Source organism: Dipodomys ordii, unplaced genomic scaffold, assembly GCF_000151885.1.
Source record: "Dipodomys ordii isolate 6190 unplaced genomic scaffold, Dord_2.0 Scaffold130, whole genome shotgun sequence".
Classification (NCBI taxonomy): Eukaryota; Metazoa; Chordata; class Mammalia; order Rodentia; family Heteromyidae; genus Dipodomys; species Dipodomys ordii.
The window spans coordinates 2,319,603-2,344,439 of NW_012267346.1; the positions used below are offsets into that span (position 1 = coordinate 2,319,603).

A 24,837-nucleotide genomic window follows, 5' to 3' on the forward strand; every position below is an offset into this window, starting at 1 on the left:
TGAGCTGAAGAGCTGAGGGACAGCACCCAGGCCCAGAGTTCAGGCCCCACGACCGGACCCCCCCGCCCCCCGCCAAAAAAAAAAATACATTTGGGCTGGGAAGATGGCTCAGTGGTAGAGCGCTTGCCTTGCATGCATGAGGCCCTGGGTTCGATTCCTCAGCACCACATAAGCAGAAAAAAAAGCTGGAAGTGGGGCTGTGGCTCAAGTGGTAGAACCTAGCCTTGAGCTGAATAGCTGAAGGACAGGGCCCAGGCCCACAACCGGACCTTCCCCCCTCTCCCCCCCAAAAAATGAGCAGAAGCAAACTCTATCAAGAGACATGATTCTAAATCACAAGGAACAAAACAAGGCACAGGATCAGAAATCAGAATGGAGTTGAATAATAAGTCCTTTGTACAACTACTTAATGATTTTAAAAAGAAACCAGAATGAGGAAGTTTTTCAACAGACATCAAGGAAAGTAACAGAGCAGGGGACCGCACAAAGGGGCCTCCAGAAGCTATAACCAACAAGCCAGATGACATGCTTGATTGAGAGTTCACTGAAAGGAAGGAGATACAGAGAAATAACGAAGGATCAAAAGAACCATTTCAACTACCAAAAAACTAGAAGAAGCTGTGCAACAATGGGATCTATGAAAACCCTGACTCATCAAGAAGCAACATAAACATAGGACATAACTCTAATCTTAACAGTGCGAGATAGCCATGTTGGAGAATAATGCAGAGGACCTTGACAGGACAAAGGTAATTCTGATAAATATAAACCTGATTTTAAGATGGAAAAGCAAGTCCAGAAAAGATGCTTGAAGAGTTAAAAATGATGGGAATATGAAGGCAGACTCAGTATTGAGAAGGCCTTAAATGTCAACAAAGAAAAACAGTATTTAATCTGGTTTTTAAACAAGTTATCACTTTAAAGAACTAAAAGTACAAGGGGTTGGAGCCATGGCTCAGGTGGTAGGGGGGGCACCTGCCAATGAACATAAGAGTCAGATAAGTTTGAGTATTAAGTCTCAGACAAAAAATGATCAAAATACAAGATAAATACCTCGCCAGCAAAAAAGATAGTTCCTTGTATTTCCTCGGCTATGATGTCGTAGGCCTCACCACTTCCAAATGTCTTCACAAAACTGTAAGCCATCTGGATCCATGGCTCTGTGCTCCACCGAGTGACAAAATACTTTGTGGGATCTGGGACTTCCTGCATTCAATAGAAAACAAGTTAAAATAAGGCTTAGAAACTCCAGGTGTCAAATGGTTCATGCCTGTCATCTTAGCTACTCATGGGACTAAGATCTGAGAATTGCAGTTCAAAGTCAGCCTAGGCAGGAAAGTCAGAGACATCTCCAGTTAACTACTAGAAAAGCTGGAAAGAGCTGTGGCTCTAGTGGTAGAGTGCAAGCCTTACGCAAAAACAAGTGCAAGTACAGAACTCGGGCTGTGAGTTCAAGTCCCAGAACTGGCACACATGCGTACACACAATACAACACAAAACTCATATGTGGCATAATGCACATTTCTCCCTAACACTTATTCCTGATAGCCTCTGAGACAGCTAATCCAATATGCTCTACCTACTGTAAACTGCACCAGCTACACACAATCCATTCACATCTACACTTAATCCTGTATCAGACATTCCACCCACAGCAGGTCACACTAGGAGCTAAGAGTCCAGGCCTTCCTTTCCCATGGCCTGGCCAGTGCTGGAGCTGTGGGTGGAGGGAAGGATTCCACCCAAGGTAGAAAAGGGAAGGGTGGTGCCAACAGGGTTACATGTTGGAATTCCCAACCAGCTTCACCAAACTGGCACAAGAATGTATTTACATTCTCAGAACAATTTTGTCAGGTGACCTTGGACAGCAGCACCATGAAAAATACCTTTCTGGAAACAATACTGCATTCCAAACTAATTCACAAACACTTCAGGGAAAAAAAAAAAAACGGAAGCTAGGAACTACTACTTTACAAACCACATCACTAGTTGGACCCTCCCAGGACAATGGCAACATAACCTGGATGGATAACCCTTGCTTTCTCTAACTCACAAACCTTTGGAGCCGTTTCACTTGTTTCTTAATTAGAAAAAGACAAAAACTATCAACAAATTTTCAAAGTACATGGAGAGAGAGAGAGAGAGAGAGTGTGTGTGTGTGTTATATGCAAAAATAAAGTACACTGAGTTCCTAGTAGAAAAGACTGCAAAAATTCTGGAACGTTTTGTGTGTGTGTGTGTGTGTGTGTGTGTGTGTGTGTGTGTGTGTGTGTGTGTGTGTGTGTGTTACATGCAAAAATAAAGCACACTGAATTCCTAGTAGAAAATACTGCAAAAATTCTGGAATGTTGTCCAAGTTTCTAGGACTTGGATAAGTACAGAATCTTCAGAAAACCCAAGTCTTAACAGCCCTGCGAGAGAGGTGTGCAGATTTGGGAAAGAAAAACAAAAGGGCAATTTTATAAATAATGTACTGCCAGGTGCTGGTGACTCATGCCTGTAGTCCTAGCTACTTGGCAGGCTGAGATCTAAGGATCACAGTTGAAAGCGAGCATGGGCAGGAAAGTCTGAGACTCTGATCGCCAATTAACTACCAAGAAAGCCAGATGTTGAGCTGTGGCTCAAGTGGTAAGAGGGCTAGCCTCGAGCTCGAAAGCTCAGGACAGCACCCAGGCCTTGAGTTCAAGCTTCAGGACCAGCATGCGTGTGCATGTGCACATGCACACCCATGCGTGCGTGTACACACAAGGTATGTCACCCCCTCTCCCCAATTCCTGTGAGGTCCTAACCGCTAGTCCCCTAGAATATAACTGAATTGAGAGGCAATTAAAATAGGGTCAGTAAGGTGGGCCTAGAGCAGTCTGGCTAGTATCTGCTTATTAGAGAAGGAAATAAGGACAGCCAGAAAACACATGTGAAGACAGAGATAAGAACTATCTGTAATCCATGGACAAGCCCCTGAAGAGACACCCTGTTGACATCTTCAGCCTCCAGAGCACTAAGAGTATGGTGTACTGTGGTTAGAGCAGTCCTACAAGCTAATGCTGGTACAAAGAGGGATGCTGGAACACAGGACCTGACCCTCTTGTCTTGTTTCCCTTCGTTCATTCTCGGTAAGAATGTAGAAGATTCCGATCCCACCTGCCCCAAAGAGCACATGCACAGCAAGTGTGTCTGACCTGTTCTTTGAACAGCTCCCGCAGGGTGGCCATGCACTGCTTCAGCACCTGCTTGTCATCCAGGGTCCGGAGGGATGCTACAGCCTCCCCTGCGATCACCGACATTAGCACGCTCTGCTGCTTCTGCAGGCACAGAGGGAAAAAGCAGTTAAAGCTTCGGGTCCAAATGTTTCTAATGCTCAGTTCCAGACAAGGGCCTCACTGCTTCTCACTGGCTCATCCTCACTTCGGATTGAGTCCTTCCATGCTCTCTCTCACACACATTACTCATCCAGGAGGGGTAGACTCAATAATGTACTCAACAGTACATTACTGTACTGTTCTCTCCTGGAAAGAGAAAGAAAAGAAAACCCAAAACACTCAGTGCTCAGACTAGGAAATGCAGGGTGCCCTGAGCTGTTTATGAAAGCTTGTTTCGAAGTAGCAGGAAGAGACTGAGAAGGGAAATTGGAGAAAAAATAATGCCAATGAGACCTCCTGCACTGGGTTCCCACGTGAAACCTTAAGCCATACTGAGAATGAGAGGAAAGCAGGACAGCAGCAGCTGGGATTCCTGAATGTGGCAGCCACAGGGCCGCACTGGACAGCCTCAGAGTTGTCTCATTCCCTACTGCACGATGTTCCGCACCCAGACCTGCCCTGCCCGCTCTCTGGAAGTCTGTCATAGAGGAAGTCTCAGGCCACTCATGCACTGTGCTCAGCTGATCTGCCCCTGTTAAGTAACACTAGTACTTAAAAGACAAACACTGGAGTTCTTTTCCCGTAAGAAAATGTCCCAGTCAAAGTGACATCCAGAATCTCCGTGATATTCATTTGTTTCTAGGCTAGCACACAACCGACAACTAGACTGTTAAAGCACATTTCACAGCTTTACCTCGGGATCCATGTCATAGTACACAGCAAAGAGCCCTCGCTGACTGGCACTGGGAGGAACATGACCAAAGAAATCGGCCCCTTGAACTTTACTGTCCCAAAATCTGTATGGAAACTGCAAAGCAATCTAGGAAGCAAAAGAGAGATGGCTCAGTACCCTGCACATAGCAATTCTGGCCAACACTAGAGACAACCTGCAAAAATACTAAGAAATCATGAAGGGTGGGTGAATACAATCATAATATTCTATGCATGTTGTAAGTGAAAATGAGTATTGGAAGATGCCGAGAATGGACAGGTGGACATTGATCAAGATGACTGATCAAGATGATACTCAAACTGACAAGCTAAAACCCCTTTGTACAACTACTAAAAACAATCTACCCATTGTCCATACTCCTGTCTATCTTGGTTCTCTGTGAGCTTGCTGCCCATTTGAGGTGGGGGTGGGGAGTAGGGGGTTAAATTTGAACACACATCTTGAGCTTGCTAAACAGGCACTCTACTACTTGATCTATGTTCCTGTACCTTCTTTCCTCCTCCTCCTCCCTTTTTTTTTGGCAAAACTGGAGTTTGAACTCATGGCTTCATGCTTACTGGACTTTGGTTATTGTTCAGCTGGTACTCTACCACTTGAGCCATACCTCCAGCCCTGCTTTTTTGCTGGTTGTTTTGAATACGAAGGCTCAGACTTTTCTGCCCAAGCTTACTTCACAAAACAATCCTCTCATCTCAGCCTCCTGAGTAACTAAGATTATAAGGTGAACAAGCCACTGCTGCCTAACTGCTTTTTTTATGCCCCCTCATTCTACATTCCCTTGGATAATGGTGTGGCGCAGGACTGACCTACAGGCTAATCTAAAAGCATGAAATGTTTCTAAGGCTGTTCCACACTCATTACTTTCAGATTTGCTGGTATCTAAGGGAAGAGGAAGTAAGCCACTGTCCTAGTTGGGGCTAAGGAGAGATCAACAACAACAACAAAAAAAAAGCACACAAAGAAATACTTATAGCAAATCTAGATTCTGAATATCAAATTTCACTCTCAAAGTCAACAACTGATAATATCCTTTTATATTCTTCAAGAACAAGAGGAAAGGAAACCTATAAATTCCATTTGTCTTCAAAAATGACACTGGATTACATTCTAAGTCCTGTTATCTGCCATGAGTTCCAAGTTCTGAAGCTAAGGTAAATCAGGTCACCTTTTCAATGATGCCTGCACCCAAGCTGTTGATGGCCTTCATCTTCTTCTCTGACAATGGCGGATTGAACTGGATGGCTCCTTTCTGTAGTATAGCCAGTGGCACTGTGACTAAAACCTGTGGGAAGTAATTAGCAGTTAACCAGAGCATAAGGCAGTTGACCCTAACAACTCAGTTTCCAAGAAAATCAACACAGGAAGAACATTCTTCTCGTGTCCAGTTTCAAGACAGTCATCAACAACCTCTCATGTTATACTGCAAGAAAAAGGGCTTTGATGAGCAGTCATGCGGGTTGTTCACTGCACAAAGGGGCCTGCTTCAGCAGAAGTGGCATCCACACAGAATTTGCATACATGTTCTGATGGCTAATAAGAATCCTGGCTCAGCCAGGTGCTGGTGGCTCACACCTATGGTCCCTAGCTGAGATCTTAAGATCTCAGTTTGAAGCCAGCTTGGGCAGACAAATCTGTGAGACTCATCTCCAAATAACCACCAAAGCCAAAAGTGGGGCTGAGGCTCCAGCCACAGCTGGTAAGGCTCTAGCCTTGAGCAAAAAAACTAAGAGACAGGGCGGAGTTCTAACTCAATGGCAAAGCATTTGCTAGCAAGTGCAACATCCTGAGTTCAATACCCAGCCAAAAAAAAAAGACAATAGTTTTGTTTTGCTTTTTGGTTGGTTGTGGGGCCCTGAACTCTGAGCGTGGGTACTGTCCCTCAGCCCTTCAGCTCAAGGCTAGTGCTCTTCCACTTGAGCCATAGTGCCACTTCTGGCTTTTTATGTTTATGCAGTGCTGAGGAATTGAACCCAGGGCCTCATGCATGCAAGGCAAGCACTCTACCACTGAGCTACCTTCCCAGCCCCAGGTTTTTTTTTTTTTAATACTCAAAAAGGAAAAAACAAACCAACCCTCAGGGCCTCCAGGCCCTAAGTTCAAGCCCCAGTACACACACATAGACACAAACATGCTAAGTTGAGCCTGGATGTGGTGGTACACACCTGTAATCTCAGCACTAGAGGCCAAAGCAGGAGAATCTCAAGTTCCATACTATCCTGAGATACAGAGTGAGACTATTTTTTAAAAACAGAAACAAAAATAAAAACAAAACTCGCCCTTCAAAGCCACCTCACAAAACCAAAAGACAACCACTGCCTCGTTACACAATCGGGAAGGTTCTAGCTTCAGAACCACTACACAGTTGGGAAGCCATCACTACTGTGCTCAGCATCACCCCACGCACAGTCAACCTGGGACCTCTGACATCCTTGCTGCAGAAGAACTGACACCTGGACCATTGTGCATCAGCAGAGGCAGCAAGGCAAGAGTGAAGCCAGCCACAGCCCCCTGGGAAAGAGGGCAGAAAAGGGACAAGGTGGAAAGGAGAGGAGGAGTGATGATTCTGTGTGTTACGTATGGGTGTTTGGTGCCCAACATCTGTAGAACTTGCTAACCAACCATGACTGACTTGAAGCTGAACACCAATATGCCCTGCTTCTCAAAGGCTTTCCAGTACTGGTACTGGAATCACAGCTCAATTCTCCCTATAATTTCTGTAATGTGAAAATTTTAGAAGTATAAAATTTGGTCTCTGTCTTCAAAAGTTGGTGATCTGTCTACAGGTTTTAGAGCTACCATGAGAACAAAACAATCAGCAAGCAAGACCTAGTTGAGCTGATTCACTCGTAACAACTGCAAGGAAATCTATCCAGAAGTCTTACTGACAAAACTTTCTTTAGAAGGGCTATGCTTTTGCACAAGAACTTGGACAAATCAAGTCCATGATAAACACACCCTGGTAAAAACTGGCTACATTCTGTTACACTTTATGGCAGGATTTTGGTCTTTTGTCGGGATGGAATGCTTTCACTCATCTATTTGGGGAGACTTCCAAGACAAACTGTGAGGAGCACTAGCCACACAAATAAAAATATTTGCTTTCAACATTTCAAAGTGCGGCTTGCAGCTATGCCAGAACACAGAGGGAGCCGGTGTCCAGCCATGGTCAGCAGAGACTGACCAGGCAAAGGAAGCCCAAATGGCACAGTGTCGTGGACACTGAAAGCTACAAATACCAGAGGCTGAATCACCAGCTGACTTGCAATTTTAGAAGGTGACATTTTAGTCAGGCACTGATGCTCAGGCCTATAATCCTAACTATTCAGGAGGCTGAGATTGCAAGGATTGAAGTTCAAAGCCAGACCAGGCATGAAAGTCTGTGAGAATCTTCAAATTAACTATCAAAAAACCAGAAGGAGAGTTGTGACTCAAATGCTAGAGCATCAGCCTCGAGCAAAAAACTAAAGAGACAACAGTGAGACCCTAAGTTTAAGCCAAAAGAGAGAACTTTAAAAAAAAATGTTGATTACTAAGAAATCAGCAAGCCACGCACCCAGAGTCACAGATAAGAATTAAAATATCCGACCAACACAACCCACCCAGAATCCCCACAGTCAAGAACCTCCAGATGCTTTTGACCTGAAGCCCATGCTGAGATCCACTGCTAATCCAAAGTGTCCAGCTAGCTGGTGGTAGCAGTTAACATTAGGACAGCCTCATCCCAACACATACTCCAGGCCCTGCCTGTGACACTTAATTCTTCATTTCTATGTAAACATCAAGAACTATGAAAAGGACGGTGATGAGGAGAAAGCCCAGCTCACCAGGAAACTAGTTACAACTCAAAGACTTTTCCTGGTGGTACTGGAGTTTGAACTAAGGATCTCATTTGTGCTAGACAAGTACTCTACCACCTAAACCATACCATCTGAACCAGATCCCAGACCCTTTTGCCTTTTTTTTTTTTCCAGGTAAGGGCTGGCTCAGTCTGGCCCTTGACCACAATCTTCCTTCCTTTACTTCCCACGAAGGTTGGATTATAGACACACCATTATGCCTGGCTTGTTTCTGAAACAGGTCTTTTATTACCAAGCTGGTATAGCACTGTGATCCTCCCGTATCTACTTCTCAGCTGTGATTACAGGCATACCACCACACTCTGCCCTCAAGGATTTTTTTCATCGTCACTTCAGACATAACTAAACCTGGGCTTTGCTCTGGGCTAAGGCAGGTGGCTCTACCACCATTTGAGCCATGTCTCCAGCTCAAACATAACTTCTAAAGATAAATTAAATCCTTTCGACCCCAAACAAATTAGCACCTTTGTTCAATAATACTACAGAAATCAGAATATGACTTTAGTTTATTAGATTCAGCAGTACTTTTTTTTACTATTACAGCATTAGCTGTCTAGAAAAAGTTAAATTACGTATAAATGTACATGGTTGTATAAAGTTTACTTTCAAATGATTTTTTTAATCCAAAAGGGGTTCTTTGTTTAAAAAAAAATCAGAAGCACAACAGGTTTCTTTAATATAGCATTTACTATACCCCTCAAAGCAGAGAGGTATAGTATTCCAAAATTATTTGTCAAAGCAAAACAAAACAAAGAAAACTGGAGGAGTGCAGAGGATGGAACCCAAGGCCTCACACATTAGAGGTTGGAAGCATGAATCAGGTTGTAGAGCACCAGTTAATAAGCCAAAGCAAAGCTCAGGTACCGTAAGTCACAGTCTCTGACAGAAACAACCACCACCACCACCACCACCACCAAGGCCTCCTACATACTAGGCAAGCTCATTTAGCACTGAACTACCCCCTAGAATTTAATTGTTGGACTCTTAGGACATAGAACACAGAACACATCCCGAGGAACAGAAGTCCATTTGCCATGGAACAGTATTAGATCAGTTAAATCAGACTGGCACACTTAAACACAATGAAATGGGCACATTCAATGCATCAGAAATTCAACAAGGCTTTTAATCGTGGCAGAGTGCCAAAGACAAAGCAAGGTGATGGGCAAAGGCTGTTTTTCTTTCCCCCAGGCCTCTGGCAGCAGAGGGCTCTACCCCAGTGGAATCACAGTGCTTACCTTTTGTGCACAATATCCTGTACCATCAATCGTGGCAACCTGCACTTCATCTCCAGTATAATCAATGCTCTGTACCTGTTGGACACAAACAGGCATGAGAAAGCAGATGAGGGCTGGAACCGTATGATGCAGGTGTATCCCCGTTCTGATGTGAGGAGTCTTACTCCTATGGGTAGTCATTTGCTGGCACTCAGATCTAAATACAACTGAACATGGGGTGCTAAAATTTCAAACAATGTAACATTGTAAAATATTGTGAGATATGTACAAATAATCATCATCTATCTCTACCATGACAACAACAGACTATATAAATCCATTGGGGTAAAGATTTAAAGGGAAAATTTCAACGTGACAAATACCTGCATTGGGTTAGGAAGACTGTGAGTTATAACATTTTTTATTTTGTTTCACTTTATGGAGGGCAGTAGGATTTGAACTCAGGGCCTTGAGCTCGCTGGGCTTGCTTTCTTGCTTGCGGCTGTCACTATACCACTTGAGCCATGCCACGAGCACTGCTTTTGACTTGGGGAGAGAATAGTACACAGACTTTTGTATTCAGGGTGGCTTCAATGCAATCATTCTAACCTCAGTCTCCTGAATATATAACATTACAGGTGTGACCCACAGGTACCCAGCTAAACACTTTTATTAATGAATACTCATGTAGGTCACTGCTACTCCCAGACAACAACTATGACAGGTCACAGCCATAACGGTAACCACAAGTACTGAAAGCCAGTGCCTGAATGGCCGAGGCAATGCCTGCCGCTTAGTCACGTGGCCAGATGCCAGTGGCTTACACCTGTAATCCTAGCTACTCAGGAGGCTGAGATCTAAGGGTCAGGGTTTGAAGCCAGCCTGGGCAGGAAAGTCGGTGACACTCTTATCTCCAATTAATCACAGAAAAAGCCAGAAGTGGCACTGTGGCTCAAGTGGTAGTATGCTAGCCTTGAGCAAAAAGGAGCTCAGAGACAGCACCCAAGCCCAAAGTTCGAGCCCCAAGACCAGGAAAAAAATAACCTGACTGTATCTCACATCCTCCCAAACAAAGCAAAGCCAGCACCTTCCACACCTACCCATACTTACTGGAGATCTGAGCCGAATGTCTAGTCCTTCAGCCAGTTTTTCAATTATGACAGAGTATCCAGGAGTTAGTAGAGTGTGGTCACCAGCAAACTGGGCAAAGAATTCATTGTGGTCCCAGGAACGAGCAGACACCTGCAAACAAAAGATGGGAGCCTGCAGTGTGAATCCTAGAGTCTGTGTCTGAGCCCACAGAAAGGAGTCCCAGGTTAGAGCAGCCACCCAAAGCAGTAGGGCTAAGCCATCAACCCCATGGAAATATCAGGAGGGAGAATATGAACTAACCAGTTCTGTTGACACTGCTATTTTTGGAAGAAAATCTCTACAGAAAAGCTGATTATGGAACACAAAAGGTCTAAATTATTGAGAAGAAGTACCTAGAGAAAACTCTTCTCGTGAATGGGAATTCTATTAAGGGTAAAGAAACTGCATTAAATTCCATATATAAAGACACCAACTGTGTCTTCTATGTGGGCACACTGCAGAGGTTGAAACCCAGCACGATTTTGGAAAACACTGCAGTTCCAATTGTACTGCAGAACCAAGTGGATATGGAGAGTTCCCAAGAAGATAGATGAACAAGCCAGGGAGTTTCTACTCAAAATACAGAATAATGAAGTTCTGGGTTCTCAGTTGGTAAAATGAGGCAAGCTTGAATTTGTTTTGGTAAGACAAACAGGTCAGAACTTCAAGGATGCTGTATTTGGGTTTCTTGAGGACAGTGTTTACAGACTCCATGGTTCCACAGAAATAACTTGAGGTCAACTCCAGAGGGCATGGCTGAGGGACAAGGCTCTTTGCCATTGCTGGCTGAGCCCAGCAGCATTGCTCTCTATGAGCTTCTTCTAGGCATTCTTTGGGGAAATTTATATATATATTAAAGATACTGTACAGAGAGGTTACAGTTACATGAGTAAGGTAATGAGCACATTTCTTTTTTTTTGGGGGGGGGCCTGGTAGTGGGGCCTAAACTCTGGGCATGGGTACTGTCCCTCAGCTCTTCAGCTCAAAGCTAGCGCTCTACCACTTGAGCCACAGCGCCACTTCCGGCTTTTTTCTTTTTGCTTATGTGGTGCCAAGGAATCGAACCCAGGGCCTCAAGCATGCAAGGCAAGCGCTCTACCACTGAGCCACCTTCCCAGCCCCTAATGAGCACATTTCTTGGGAAAGGTATTTTACTTTAAACAAAAGTGCTAAAATACAATATACTTTGAAGTTGTACTTATCAAATTTCTGGGCCACAGGACCTACTCTATTTCTCCAAATCATCCCCAGTTCCATGCTTAAGACATACAAAATGCACATAAACACCAGCAAGTATTTAATAGCAAAGCATGTACTACAGAACCCAGCCTCACCTGATGGAGGTTGCTGCCACAGGCATACTCCAGATTACTGAGATGAAACTGAAGCACCTGTCCTTCCAGTTCACTGAACTGTATGCCCGACTCTTTCACAAAAGCCTTGAAGATCTCCTCTATCTTCGCTGCAGTGAAAAGGGATCAAAAAAGCACAACAGCTTTCACCTCATTCTGTCACATCCTGGTCCTTTGTTCTCTGCATGCCACGAAGCCTGAAGCATCCACTACCTTTCCTCCATTCCCCTCCACAGGAAAACGATAGCTTTTTGAAGGCCTAATCCTCTCAGAAAGTGAAAGCTTACCTTAATGGAAATGAAACTATGGAGGATCTTTGAAAATGTTTCAGTTATGTCCAGCTGAGAAACTGGTTCCTCTTGTGCTCAAGGTGTAGAAAGTATTCCTGAACATATACGTAACATGCTCAAAAGAATTACATTTCCTTTATATTCTTTTGCTGTCTAATGCCACTGCTTTAATGTCAAGTTTTTGTTTTTTTACTTTGTGCTGGTCCTGGGGTTTAAACTCAGGGCCTGGATGATATGCTGTCCCTGAGCTTTCTTGCTCAAGACTAGTGCTCTCAACTTCCAGCTTTTTGGTGATTAATTGGAGATAAGAGTATCATGGATTTAACTGCCTGGGCTGGCTTCAAAACATGATCCTCAAATCTCAGCCTCATTAGCTAGGATTATAGGTGTGAGTCATGAGCATTTAGCCTAATGTCAAGTTCTTACAACAGTTCTTCACTAGGCTAACTACTGGCTACACGGTATCTTAAACAAGAATAGTTTATGTACTTTTATCATGCTAGTCTTTTGCCTGAATACCTTACTTACTATTTTCCAAAAGCCAGAGGCAAGGAAGGCTGGCATATGTTCATCTTACAAAGGTAGTGAGTACTACCTTGTCCACTTACAGGTATGGCCACTCTGCTCCTGAACATTTTTCTAGTGAATTCTGCCTGCTACTACTACTCTCCTTCTCAGGAACATCCATCCCCATCCATCACCTTCCAACACATTCCATTCTTCACAATCCAGCATCACTGCGACACTGCAGGACCAGGATTCTCAACCTGTACCTGTCTATCTCACTCAGCAGCAACTTGGACAACACATAGTTCAAGTTGTGAAATCATTCCAGTTAGGTTCTTAATTGGATACCTCAGGGCACTACAAATGGGAGAAAGCTTTGCCTGGCCAGATATCTGACTAATCCCAAGCATCTCAGTATGGGTTGCTCCTTCCTAGCTTTCTTAGTGAGGACAGCCAGCCAACATACCACAGGCTCCAAGTTCCTCTGAACAGTGGTGCACTTGCCAAACTTGAAACCGAATTGTCAGGAAACTTTTATTTTGACATCAAGGTTCTCAAAGGACTTTTCAATTCTTTTTTTTTTTTTTTGTCGGTCGTGGGGCTTGAACTCTGGGCCTGGGCGCTGCCCCTCAGCTCTTCAGCTCAAGGCGAGTGCTCTACCACTTGAGCTACAGCGCCACTTCCCGTTTTCTGGTGGTTTATTGGAGATAGGAGTCTCACGGTCTTTCCTGCCCGGGCTGGCTTTGAACCACGATCCTCAGATCTCAGCCTCCTGAGTAGCTAGGATTACAGGCGTGAGCCACCAGCGCCCGGCTGACTTTTCAATTCTTAAGACTAGATTATAATATGAGGATGTCCAAGGGACCTGGGCCAGGCTTCTCACCCCACATCCCTGGGGCTGTCACTTTCAAAGCCTTTTGTAGTATCCCGATTTCTGCTGGCTGATAGGGAGTTTCTGCTCTCCTGTGGGCTTTGTGGAGGGGAAATAACCAAGACTACAAAAGTAGAATGTAAAATGAGTATTGACATACTTGAAAGGGCCTTAACGTAGTTTTTAAGTAATATTTATATATTGTATAAATATTAAACATGTGCATGGTGAAATGAACTCTAGCTCTGTGTGTGAGTATGTATGTACTGAGATCTCAGGCAACTGAGATACAGGCAGAACTTTTTATAGAAATGTAAGCAGATTATAAAAATTTTAATAGTCTTAGATGAAAAATTACTTTTCCATTATTGCTGGGCCTCCCTTAATAACTTATTTTAAAATAATGCCAATTTATCAAAATCTTTTACTTGGTAATACTGGGAAAACAAAAAGAAAAACCCAGCCAACAACCATCACACAGATGCGGAATACTAGCCAAATTCTGTAGGACATAGCCAGGTGTGATGGCACGTCCCTGAAATCCCAGAGCTTTGTTTCAAGACAGACGTAGTTTAGGATCACAAGTTCAGGTCAGCCAGGGCTACCATAGACCCTATTCAATGAACTAAAAATTTCTAGGGATATCCTGAAAAATCAACCTAACTACTATTCTCAACTCCAAAAACTGACCATCACTTGAGGTCTGGACACTACAACATTTGGTTCAATGATCTTATTAATCTATAGTATTATTTCTGAAAATGTTTTCAGGTTTCAGTCAACACTTCTCAAGACTTATCAGAGCATGTCAGTCTTAGTGGTGAAAGGCAAACAAAGACATTCTCTGCTACTGAGTTTATTCTAAATAAAGACCTTTATTTCAAATACAGACTAAACAAATCAGCCTGCAGATGAGTGAACTCCGTTGCAGAGAGCCTACAGTTGAAGCAAATTACTATCTAACAAAGTGAAGTCAAGAAATACCAATACCCACACTCAATTTAAGAAGCAGTACATAGCTGCCACCTCATAGCAATGAGTTCCAGGCAGTCAAGTGGTCTACAAACTTTTGGTACTCACTGAAGTACCATGATGAAAGACTGAGAATTCTTTTTTTTTTTTCCCCCAGGGCTGAGGACCGAACCCAGGGCCTTGCGTGTGTCGGGCGGGCGCCCTTCCGCTGGGCTAAACCCCCAGGCCCAAGAATTAAAATTCTTAAGAGTATACAGTCTTAGTCAAATATACTGAACAAAAATCTTAACCTATTGCCTGAAGAAATGAAAGAACAAATCCTAGTACTCAGAACTTTTACACAGAAAAGATACAACAAAGTGATAATTTACTCACCCAGGATTTATAGACTTTTTAAAAGTAGGTTTCTGAGAGATTTAATATTTACAGTTTTTCTGTGTGTGTATGTGTGTGTGTGAGAGAGAGAGAACACACACAATATGGTACCAGTACTGGGACTTGAACCCAGGGCCTCATTCTCTTGGCTTTTTTGCTCAAGGCTAATGTTCTACTATGTGAGCCACACTCACTTCTGGCTTCTTAGTGGTTAAGTGGAGATAAAAAAGAGTCTCATGGACTTTTTTTTTTACCAGGCTGGCTTTGAATTGTAATCCCTAGGTCTCAGCCTCCTGAGTAGCTAGGTTTATAAGTAGAGCTACTACTAGTGCCCAGTTATGGTTCATTTTGTGATACATGAGCTTCATGCTATGTCAGGCTCATATGTGCATGCACATATATGCTTCCAAGGTCCCCAGGAAAGTTATACCCCACCTTGAGGAATACCTGGGGTCTAGCTGTCCAAAGTGGCATGCATATAGACCATCCCTACTGCACACGTGCAGTCTCGAAAAGGAACAATGCTACTAGTCACAGCGGCACTGAGACGGAACAATCAGATATCATTCTCCCATACCTCCTAAAGGGACATCTTGGAGCAGAGTCTTATCCTTCCTCCACTCAGAGACAACATCCAAGAGAGCATTAAAATGAAAGTCCATGCGCTTGTCAATAGTAGGGTCCGTTATCCTTCCACCTTCCTGAATTAAGTCACATTTCTCTCCCAATTTATGCATGCTGATGCCAAGCTTCAAAATAATAAGAACGAGAAAGTGAAAAATTTTCCCTGGAAAAAAATATTTACAGGTGCTAAGCTGAACTAAGACAGCGCTCTCATGGAGAAAAGGGTCTAACAATGTAAAAAACCTAAAGCAAAAAAAAAAAAACCAACAACAAAGTGAGACGTTGGGTAAAATAACAAAAATCAACAGCCCTGGGTTTTGTGAGACTATGCTATGAGGGAGGAGACAACAGCTTCTATACCATGCACTAACTCCTACGTAATGCTGCAGATGCTAACACCCCCGCCCTGTCTTCGCTATGGACCTTCACATAAATGAACTCACGAGCACAGACATACTTATAGAAGCTGAAATCCAGTTTACTCTCAGTAAAACTTTCAGGGGAAAAAAAAAAGTGGACCTATCAGAGAAATTCCCAGCAGTAGGTCACACACTTGTAAAAGTGTTAAGTACACAAATACTGCATGCAAAATATCCCATGTAATATCTGGGGTCTACTTGCACTAAAGTTATTTTTTTCTGAAAGTCAAAATTTAATAAAGAAGCCTGTACTTTCACCTGTCAAATCTGGCAACCCTAACATTGCAATTATTTGGCCTGCAAATAAAATATCTTAGAAAAAGAAAAACCTCTCAGAAAAGGAGAAGCACAGTTACTCTTTCCTTTGCATAGACACTATTGTACATGATCTACTTGAGAAGCACACTAGTTTATAATCGCTTTCTATTTTTAAATGCTGGTAACTGAACCCAAGGCACCACACAAGCTAGGCAAGTGCTCTGCTATGAGCTACAATGCCAGCGGTATATGAATACTATACCCAAGCAAACTGTGACAACTTTTCATTGTACATAAATCTTAAACTCACTTGCTCACACATTAGTGCTATTGGGTTATTAATACAGCCATTCACAATCTGGGGTCCTCTTCCCACCGTGATGCCTTTAAAAGATTTGTCATCCCAGACTCGACCTCCAATTCTATCTTTGGCTTCAAGAACAGTCACCTAAAAAAAATAAATAAACAACCAGAGAATCAAAACAGGACAGAGCTGTTACAGCAGATACAGAATTACAAAAATGTAGAATAATAGTGTTAATCCTAATTATTGTATTTCTAAAAAAGCCTCTTGATTGAATTTAAACAGAAACTAAAAAGGACATTCAAAGCAGCCCAAAATCTGGAAGGGAAGCCTGGGTGGTCTTGCTAGAAGACCCCCTTGTAGTGCTTCAAGTCAGGCAAGAGCTAATGAACAAGCATGTGAAATGAACTTTGAACACTTTTACTAAATAGTCCACAAATAAAAAACCAGGATTAAGAGCTGAATTTGCATATGAAATATCTATATAAAAAGCAATATTTCCTTAGCAACATAAATAGGCCTTACCACCATGACACATGACTATTAGTTTTTTAATGTCTAAGCCTGACCTCATGAGATTGACCAAACCAGGCTCAATTATTTCCAATTGCTAACGCTGGACAAAGGAGGAGAAGCTCAGAGATAAACAGGCACTGTATCATCTGTGGGACTGGGATTCAAAGTGCCACAGCTCCCTGTTTTGCATTAATTGAAAATGAGATCACAAGACTAGTCATTTTGGGGTGGGCTCAGTAGTAGAGTGCTTACCTTGCATGCATAAGGCCTGGGTTCAATGCCCCAGCACCACATAAGCAAAAAAGCTGGAAGTGGCGCTGTGGCTCAAGTACCAGCGCACTAGCCTTGAGCTGAAGAGCTGAGGGACAGCGCCCAGGCCCAGAGTTCAGGCCCCACGATTCACAAAAAATAAAACAAACAAACAAAAAACTAGTCATTTTACTTCTGGTTTTTTTTGTTTAAGTACTAAGAATTGCTAGTGGTTCATGCCTTTAATTCTAGCTACTTGGAAGGTGGAGATCTAAGGATCAGGCTTCAAAGCCAGTCCAGACAGGAAAGTATGTGAGACTCTTATCTCCAATTAAGCACACACCAAACAAAAATGAAGTGGAGCTGTGGCTCAGGTGGTAGAGCACTAAGCCTTGTACAAAAAAAGCTTAGGATCCCAGCCCTGAGTTCAAGCCTCAGGAATGATGCACACGCGCGCACACACAAGAGGTCCCTGAATGATCTCTCAGTTCACTCAAAGGTACAGAGGTATCTATTTCCTGATTCTCAAGGGATAGTCTCCTGTGGCTATCTCATCATTTGGGCAAAATAACACAGAGGCCCTCTGAACATTCTTTCTCAGACCTATATTCTCCACTTTCTGAGACTAAGAAGGCTCCGACTTCAATTTAATAGTAGGCTATCCATTTCCATTTTTTCTTTTTTAGTGTAAGATATTGATACCCAAACTCCCTAGACTTTGGATATTAATAACTTCCCTGTAATATTATCTTTAGGTTTCCCAAGCAAAACACAAACAAAAACATTGGTCCAAATGTAATATGAAAACATTGAAAAATAAGAAAACAGGGAAAGAAATCACTTACAACCTTATAGCTTAAGATCACACCGAAGATACTTCTAAATGCAAGCACATTTCCTGTAATATCCAACTCAGGTTGTTCTATTTTGCCAGCAAGATAATGTAATCCACAACTTGCATCCTCCCAGAAAGAAATATTTTAGGCACAGCTATTGAAAACTGCACCCTGACAATTCAAAACAAGACTGAAAACCTTACCACATAGAAGAAAATAGCAAAAAGTATCAATCTTTCAGCCAGATAAACTAAAAACATTTTTTACCAAAATGAAATGTTTCATTTACACTTGTAGTATCCCAGAAAATCAGTTCTTGTAAAGTTTTAAACAGGAGACAAACTATCAGAACTAGCAAAATCAAGAGAAATCTAAAGGGACAGTTCATTTGAATGGACTTAGTGAAGGAAATGAGATACTAAATTATACATGTGGGTTTGGGTTTTTGATAGATTACTTTGGTTTATTATGAACACTCACAACACAATATGTTGTCCACTTTGTAGAAGCGAGTTGTCTTACATATCTATCTACATATGCAACTACATAAGTCCAAACTCTGCATCATCCAATCAAGATTGGAAAAGCAAAATTTTCACATTCCTGAGCCAGAATCAAAGAGTATCTTTGGTTTGCCTAAGAAATACTAACTGGGAGGTTGGTAGTATCTCAATGGTAGAACACTTGCCCAGTACTTGAAATTCTGAGTTCAAGCACCAACACAAAAAGAGAGGAGGAAATGGGAGGGGAGAGAGGAGGAGAGAAGAGGAGAGAGGAAAGGGAGGAGAGAGGAAGAGAGAGGAGAGAGGAAAAGAAGGTAGAGAGAATGGAGAGAAAGTAGGAAGAAAGGGGGAAAAAGGAGGCTAGGGAAGGGAGAGAGAGGGGACAGAGAGGAGAGAGAAGGAAAAAAGAAGGGAGAAAGTCGGGGAAGGAGGCAGGAGTGAAAGCAGGAGAGACCTAGGTATTTTCCCAGGATAGTGAATTTCCATGCTGTCATTGGTTATAGGGAACAAGGACAGGGAAGAGGGACTTTTCCCACCACTAACACCTCAATTGTGTTAATGTTAGTCAAGAACTTTTGCTTTTACCCTAAATTCTGACTCTAAATGCAGAGTCAGAAAATATCATTTCTTGGCCTTTTAGCTAAGAAAAAGTATAGAGGCTGAATTCTCTCCAAAGCTAGTAGTTCCTCTATCCTTTCTTCAATTAAATTATTGCAAATGTTTTAACTATCTTAGGAGCTAGTATAAAGAGATTAACACTTCCAGCATTCCTCATTAAAATTAGGAACTAGTTCCTAAGAGTCAGAAAATTTGGACCAAATGAGCAGTTAACCATCTGTTGCCACCCACATATCCCAAAAATCTTACCTTAATTCCGAAGTTATGCAGTTGCCTAGCAGCTGCTAATCCTGCTGGACCAGCCCCAATAATGATGACTGATTTCTTTTCAAAAAGAAAAGAAACAAAATTCCAATTAGATTGAAAATTGGTTCTAAAATAGGGGAAAAGTAAAGAAAGAGCAATAGAGGACATGAATTTAATCAAAGTACATTATACATGTTTGAAAATACTACAATAAAACAAATTACAACTCATATAACTGATATGCACCAATAAAAAAATTCCAATCAGAGCAATGGTAACAATGTACTATTACAATGCTAGTCCATCTATGTTTCTTTGATGCCTTTATAAAGTTATTTTCCTAAAGAATATGGTTGTACTTGTCTTTATGATCCCTTCCCTTCAGTCCTGCAATCTGGAGCAACTACTTGATAGTTTCCTCTTGGGAGAAATATCCTATATGGAAAAGGTCTTGCTTATGTATATTTTATCATGATAAAGTAGCTAACAAGCATTTTATGAAGATCACTGGGAATGCTGTTGCTAAGGCCACAGCCACCTACATTGTGGTAGTCTTTAGGAAGAAGATACTGGTCAACTCCCACGGTGAGAACTCCTGTGTTGATAAGGCCTTTCCTCGTCATGAAATAAAGGATTCGCTCTACTTCTTGAACACATCGAATGCGCACGAGGCCCCGGACGATAATGTGAGGAACACATTTCTGAGGAGTAAGGGCTTCCTGTGTTTGGAAATGAAACCCAATTGTTAAAAAAACAAAAACAAAAACACTCAAGGAGCTCTTTAATAGCAAGAAAACAACTCAAAGTAGTAAGCACTACTTTGCCACTTTTAAAAATTGAGTGGGGGGCTCAGAGAGCATTTGTCTAGCATGTATAAAAGCATCTAGGTTTGATCTCGACCATTAAAAGTAGGTGGGGCAAAAGATCTAATAGACATATATGTGGCCAACAGACATAAGAAAAATATGTTCAACATCACTAACTACCAGGGAGATACAATTCAAAATTCAATGAATTATCACCTCATTCCAGTTAAATGGCTATTGTAATCAGAAAGACAAAAGCAAATAAATGCAGAGAGAAGGGAGATTTTGCACACTTATGGATGGAAATATATGTATGTATAGCCACTGTGGAAAGCAGTGTGAAGGCTCCTTGAATTAACAATAAAATAATCGTGTGATCTAACAGTCCCACTATCAGGTGACAATGTCAAAGACACCACTTGCACATTCACTGAAGCCTTATTCAAATCATCAAGATACAGAACCAACTCAATGCCCATCAACTGAATCACTAATGAAAATGTAGCAATATACACAAATGGCTATTCAGCCTTAGCAAGAACAACACCTATCTTATGTAAGTAACATGGACAAATCTGGAGGAGCTGTTAGGCAAAATAAACCAAGCACAGAAAGGCAGATGCTGCATGATCTCACTCATACATAGACTCTAAATCCACCAAACTCATAGAAGTAAAGCATACAATAAGAATTATTTAGCAAGGACCAATGAGTGAGGTGGGGTGGGGAGACAGGTCAGGGATACAAAATTTCACCTAGTTACAAGGGATAAACTCAAGAGATCTATTATAAAATATGACTTTAATAACATTGTATACTTGAAAATCACTAAGAAATTCTCAGTAGTCACCACAAAAATACAGTAAGATTTTATATATATTAGCTTCACTTGTTAAAATGTACACATACTTAAGGCATCAGTTATCTCAAATAGGTATAATTTTTTTTTTTGGGTCCGGTCGTGGGGCCTGAACTCTGGGCCTGGGCGCTGTCACTCAGCTCTTCAGCTCAAGGCTAGCGCTCTACCACTTGAGCCACAGTACCACTTCTGGCTTTTTTCATTTTGCTTTATGTGGTGCTGAGTAATCAAACCCAGGGCCTCGAGCATACAAGGCAAGCGCTCTACCACCGAGCCATCTTCCCAGCCCCAGGTATAATTTTTGTCGATTAGAAGTTTTAAGCTGGAGGCTGGTCGTTCATGCCTGTAATCCTAGCTATTTGGGTGCTGAGATTGGAGAATTGCAGTTCAAAGCCAACCTAGGCAGAAAAGTCCCTGTGAGACTCTTATCTCCAATAAACTTAAGTGGCACTGTGGTTCAAGTGGTAGAGCACTAGCCTTGAGCACAAAGAGGCTCAGGGACAGCGCCCCTGCCCAGAGTTCAAACCCAAGACCAGCAAAAAAAATAAAAATAAAATAATAATAATAATGTTTATCTTGTTTTAACAGTTAATCATAAAACTGTGAGATGAACCAGCAATTCCACTGAGATATATACCCAGAAGAATTGAAACGTCATGTTCAAGCAAAATGGTCACAGCAGTAGCAGCCACAAAGTAGAGACATCCCTGAGAATCAATGGATGAATGGAAAAAGAAATTGTGGCATATTCACATAACAGATTATTATTCTACCCTAAAATGGTATGCTGTTCCAATCCCTGCTATAATATGGATGATTCTTGAAGGGCCAAACACTATATGTTTCTCTATATATGAAATGTCCACAATAGGAAAATCCAGAGAAAGTTACAGCAATGGTTACCAAGGGCTGGGAGTGGTGTGGCAGCATCAGGGGAAAAACAGGAAGTGATCAGGTAGGAACTTTCCTCTCGGAATCATAATTTTACATGTGCTTAGAGCCTCTGAACTGCACATTTTACAATGGTTAAAATGGAAAATTTTATGTTATGTACATTTTACCACAAAACTTACAATAATTTACACCCATCATTTCACACTAAGAAGAGCAAAGGGAGGTCATTCTGGTGAGGAATAAAACAAAAAAAAAAGGGACCAACAGGTTACAGCAACTTGTCCTTTGGCAGCTATCTTTCCTCTTTCTGAGAACAAGAATGACTGTTATGAGGAATGTAAGGTCAGACCCATCACCTTCCCAACTTCCACTACAGAAATCCAGGCTTTTTATTGCTGATGCTGCCAACATAAAAATGGTGCCACCATTCCCCAAGTATTAGCTGCCTAAAATGTCCACAATGCCAAGGCTGGGAAACCCTGGTCTACAGGCTTTTGTCAAACAGCTCCTGCTCTTCGCTCCCATCCCTGCGCTGCTGGCTAGCAGCCTTACTTACTTTGCAGTTTGTATACCACAGGGCGAGGATGAGGTTTCTCAAAGCCAGGTACATGGTGGGGTCTCGGGAATATTCTGGAAACTCATAGAGCTCATCTAGTTCCATGACATCAGGCCTCACACAGAGGGCTTTGCCACACTCATTCGGCTGGTAGAAAGGCTGAAAGTACCGGTTCATGCCTGGAACTGATAGGTGATACAAGCTGTAGCTTCCAAAGCCAGGGGGGAAAAAAGGGGAGCAAAATCACACCCAAAAGAGCTGCCCGGACAAGCTCTACTGTCTACCCTGCACAAGTACTTCCGTTTTCATCTGAGTGGACAAAATACACATGAATTACACAAACATCTCCCCATTGTTTTCTTACAAGTCACTCACAATCTTAACCTTAATCTTAAGAAACAAAATTTTAACTGCACAAAAAAATGTAAAATCTGACACCTCAAATATTTGCAAGTGTACCGCTCAGTAGTGTTACGTGTATTGAGTGTCCAACAAATTTCTAAACTTTTTTTTGGCAGTCCTAGGTTCAAATTTAGGGCTTCATTCTTGCTAGGCAGGCAATCTACCATTTGAGCCGTGCCTCCATTTCCCTGGTTAATTAGAGCTTAAATCTCATGGACTTTTCTGCCTTGCTGGCTTCAAATTACCACTGGATACAGAAAGGTGAAGAAAAACTAGTGCACTGAGGGCTAATGTCCATAATCCCAGCTACACTAGAGGCTGAGATCTGAGGTTCAATTTGAAGCCAGTCTGGGCAGATTTATCTGTGTGACTCTCCAATTAGCCAGCAAAGAGCTGTACTGAAAGTGTGGTTCAAGTAGTAGAGTGCTAGTCATGAGCAAGAAAACCAAATGAGAATGTGAGGCCCTCAGTTCAAACCATAGTACCAACTCACACATGCGTACACACATTAAAAAAAAAAAAAAAAAAGATGGAGAGAGCAGAAAAGTACTGCGGATGTAGCAACTTCCTTCTTCTAAGTCAGAGTTCATAAAATCTTCCAACTATAGTTACTCAACTTTCAAATAAATACTCATGTGCTATATAGATAATTTATACCATGTAAGTGACAGGAGTTATCCACAGTACATCTGACCCTTAGCATCTTTAAGGGAATTAGTTCTACCCACTGGATCATCAAAATCCATGCATGCTCAATTCCCTTGTATCAAATGACTAGTATTGGAAGAGAGCAAGGAAAGGGGGAACATTATCCAAAAAGAAATGTACCAATTATGCTGTACATCACCTTTATAATACAAAAAAAAACCCTAAAACAAAAACTGGCTAGTATTTACTATAACCTACTGTAGTTTCAAATAATCTGCTGTAGATGACTTATAATACCTAATACAATGTAAACACTTCTTGCATTGTTTCATTTAGGGAATATGAAGAGTAAGAAGTTTATACATATGGTTCAGTATTGACACAAGCTTTTCCCCTATGCATGATGGGTTGACTGTGTGGTGCAGAAGCCATGGACATGGAAGGCCGACTTGTAACAAAATGCAGGAAATAATGAGATGTCACACATGTCACACGTGTCAATCTCTTTCATTCCTAAATTTCTGGGAAGGGGAAGAAAGGGGAAGGAGGAAGTACTAAAAGAACTCTCACCCAGTGCAGAGGGAGCCACCATGGAGGGTTCCAGTGTTGCTGGGCTGGCACTGTTGGTGGTGGAGGTAGTGGTGGTGGCGGCTGTGCGGTTTGTACTGGTGCAGGAGGGGCTCATGCCCACACAGTCAGGGTAGTAGGCAGAGAGCAGAGGCGCTGCCACACTGTCTTTCAGCAAAGGAGGCAGGATGAGCATGGAGTACCACCAAGTGTTGGAGACTTCTGACACTCTCTGAAATGTACCGGAAGAGGGAGAGGGAGAACCGCAGAGGAGAAAAGCACTTAAGACCTTGACAAAGACAGGTGAGGTTAGTACCTTCATTTCATTCATCCTTAGCTTTTACATTCTGCCTTCTCCCCGGATCAGACTGAACACACAGATTCAGAAACAACTCTGGCTTATGATACCTTGAAGCACTCTCTCCTAGGCAAGTTTCTTTCCAATAAATAGCAAGGGTCTCTCCCTACCAAACAGTCTCCTCGGTGCCAGGTAAAGTCTTTAAAACTGTACCCAAAGCTTATCTGCTCTTCTATCTAGCAACTCAAGACAGCTGAAACTTGGAAGTTAGGAGCCCCAACTAGCAGTCAAGTATTAATTACTGCTTTGTGCCAAAGGCTATGGAAAAAGAAAGAAAGAAAAAAACTTTCAGAGGGAAAAAGGACACAAGATGCCAACCATCAAACTGAACAAAAGAATCTACTTTCATTTTCAGATGTGTGATCACATTCAGGAGGTGACAACATAATAGAAGAACTGGATCAAAGCAACTCCGGATGACTACTAAAATAAAAATAAAATTCACCATGGCTTTTAGAGCTATCATAGAACCAAAGTGCCTATATCAGCCACAGTCTTTGCTAATGCAGC

The 24,837-nt window shown here is 42.1% G+C and overlaps 1 protein-coding gene across 2 annotated transcripts in view; it reads right to left on the bottom strand.

Annotated features, from left to right (window-relative positions):
- The window catches only part of Kdm1b (lysine (K)-specific demethylase 1B), a 53,723-nt gene that overhangs the window by 2,825 nt on the left and 26,061 nt on the right, over positions 1 to 24,837 (bottom strand). For both annotated transcript variants that reach the window (XM_013030437.1, XM_013030436.1), the window contains 13 exons: positions 23,973 to 24,201; positions 22,353 to 22,537; positions 19,780 to 19,956; positions 19,241 to 19,315; positions 16,276 to 16,413; positions 15,242 to 15,413; positions 11,632 to 11,759; positions 10,277 to 10,408; positions 9,188 to 9,262; positions 5,258 to 5,374; positions 4,054 to 4,179; positions 3,180 to 3,302; positions 1,054 to 1,206 (listed from right to left, as the gene is read on the bottom strand). In XM_013030437.1, the coding sequence (XP_012885891.1) occupies positions 1,054 to 1,206; positions 3,180 to 3,302; positions 4,054 to 4,179; positions 5,258 to 5,374; positions 9,188 to 9,262; positions 10,277 to 10,408; positions 11,632 to 11,759; positions 15,242 to 15,413; positions 16,276 to 16,413; positions 19,241 to 19,315; positions 19,780 to 19,956; positions 22,353 to 22,537; positions 23,973 to 24,201 (1,830 nt within the window). The remainder of the gene's footprint in view (positions 1 to 1,053; positions 1,207 to 3,179; positions 3,303 to 4,053; positions 4,180 to 5,257; positions 5,375 to 9,187; positions 9,263 to 10,276; positions 10,409 to 11,631; positions 11,760 to 15,241; positions 15,414 to 16,275; positions 16,414 to 19,240; positions 19,316 to 19,779; positions 19,957 to 22,352; positions 22,538 to 23,972; positions 24,202 to 24,837) is intronic.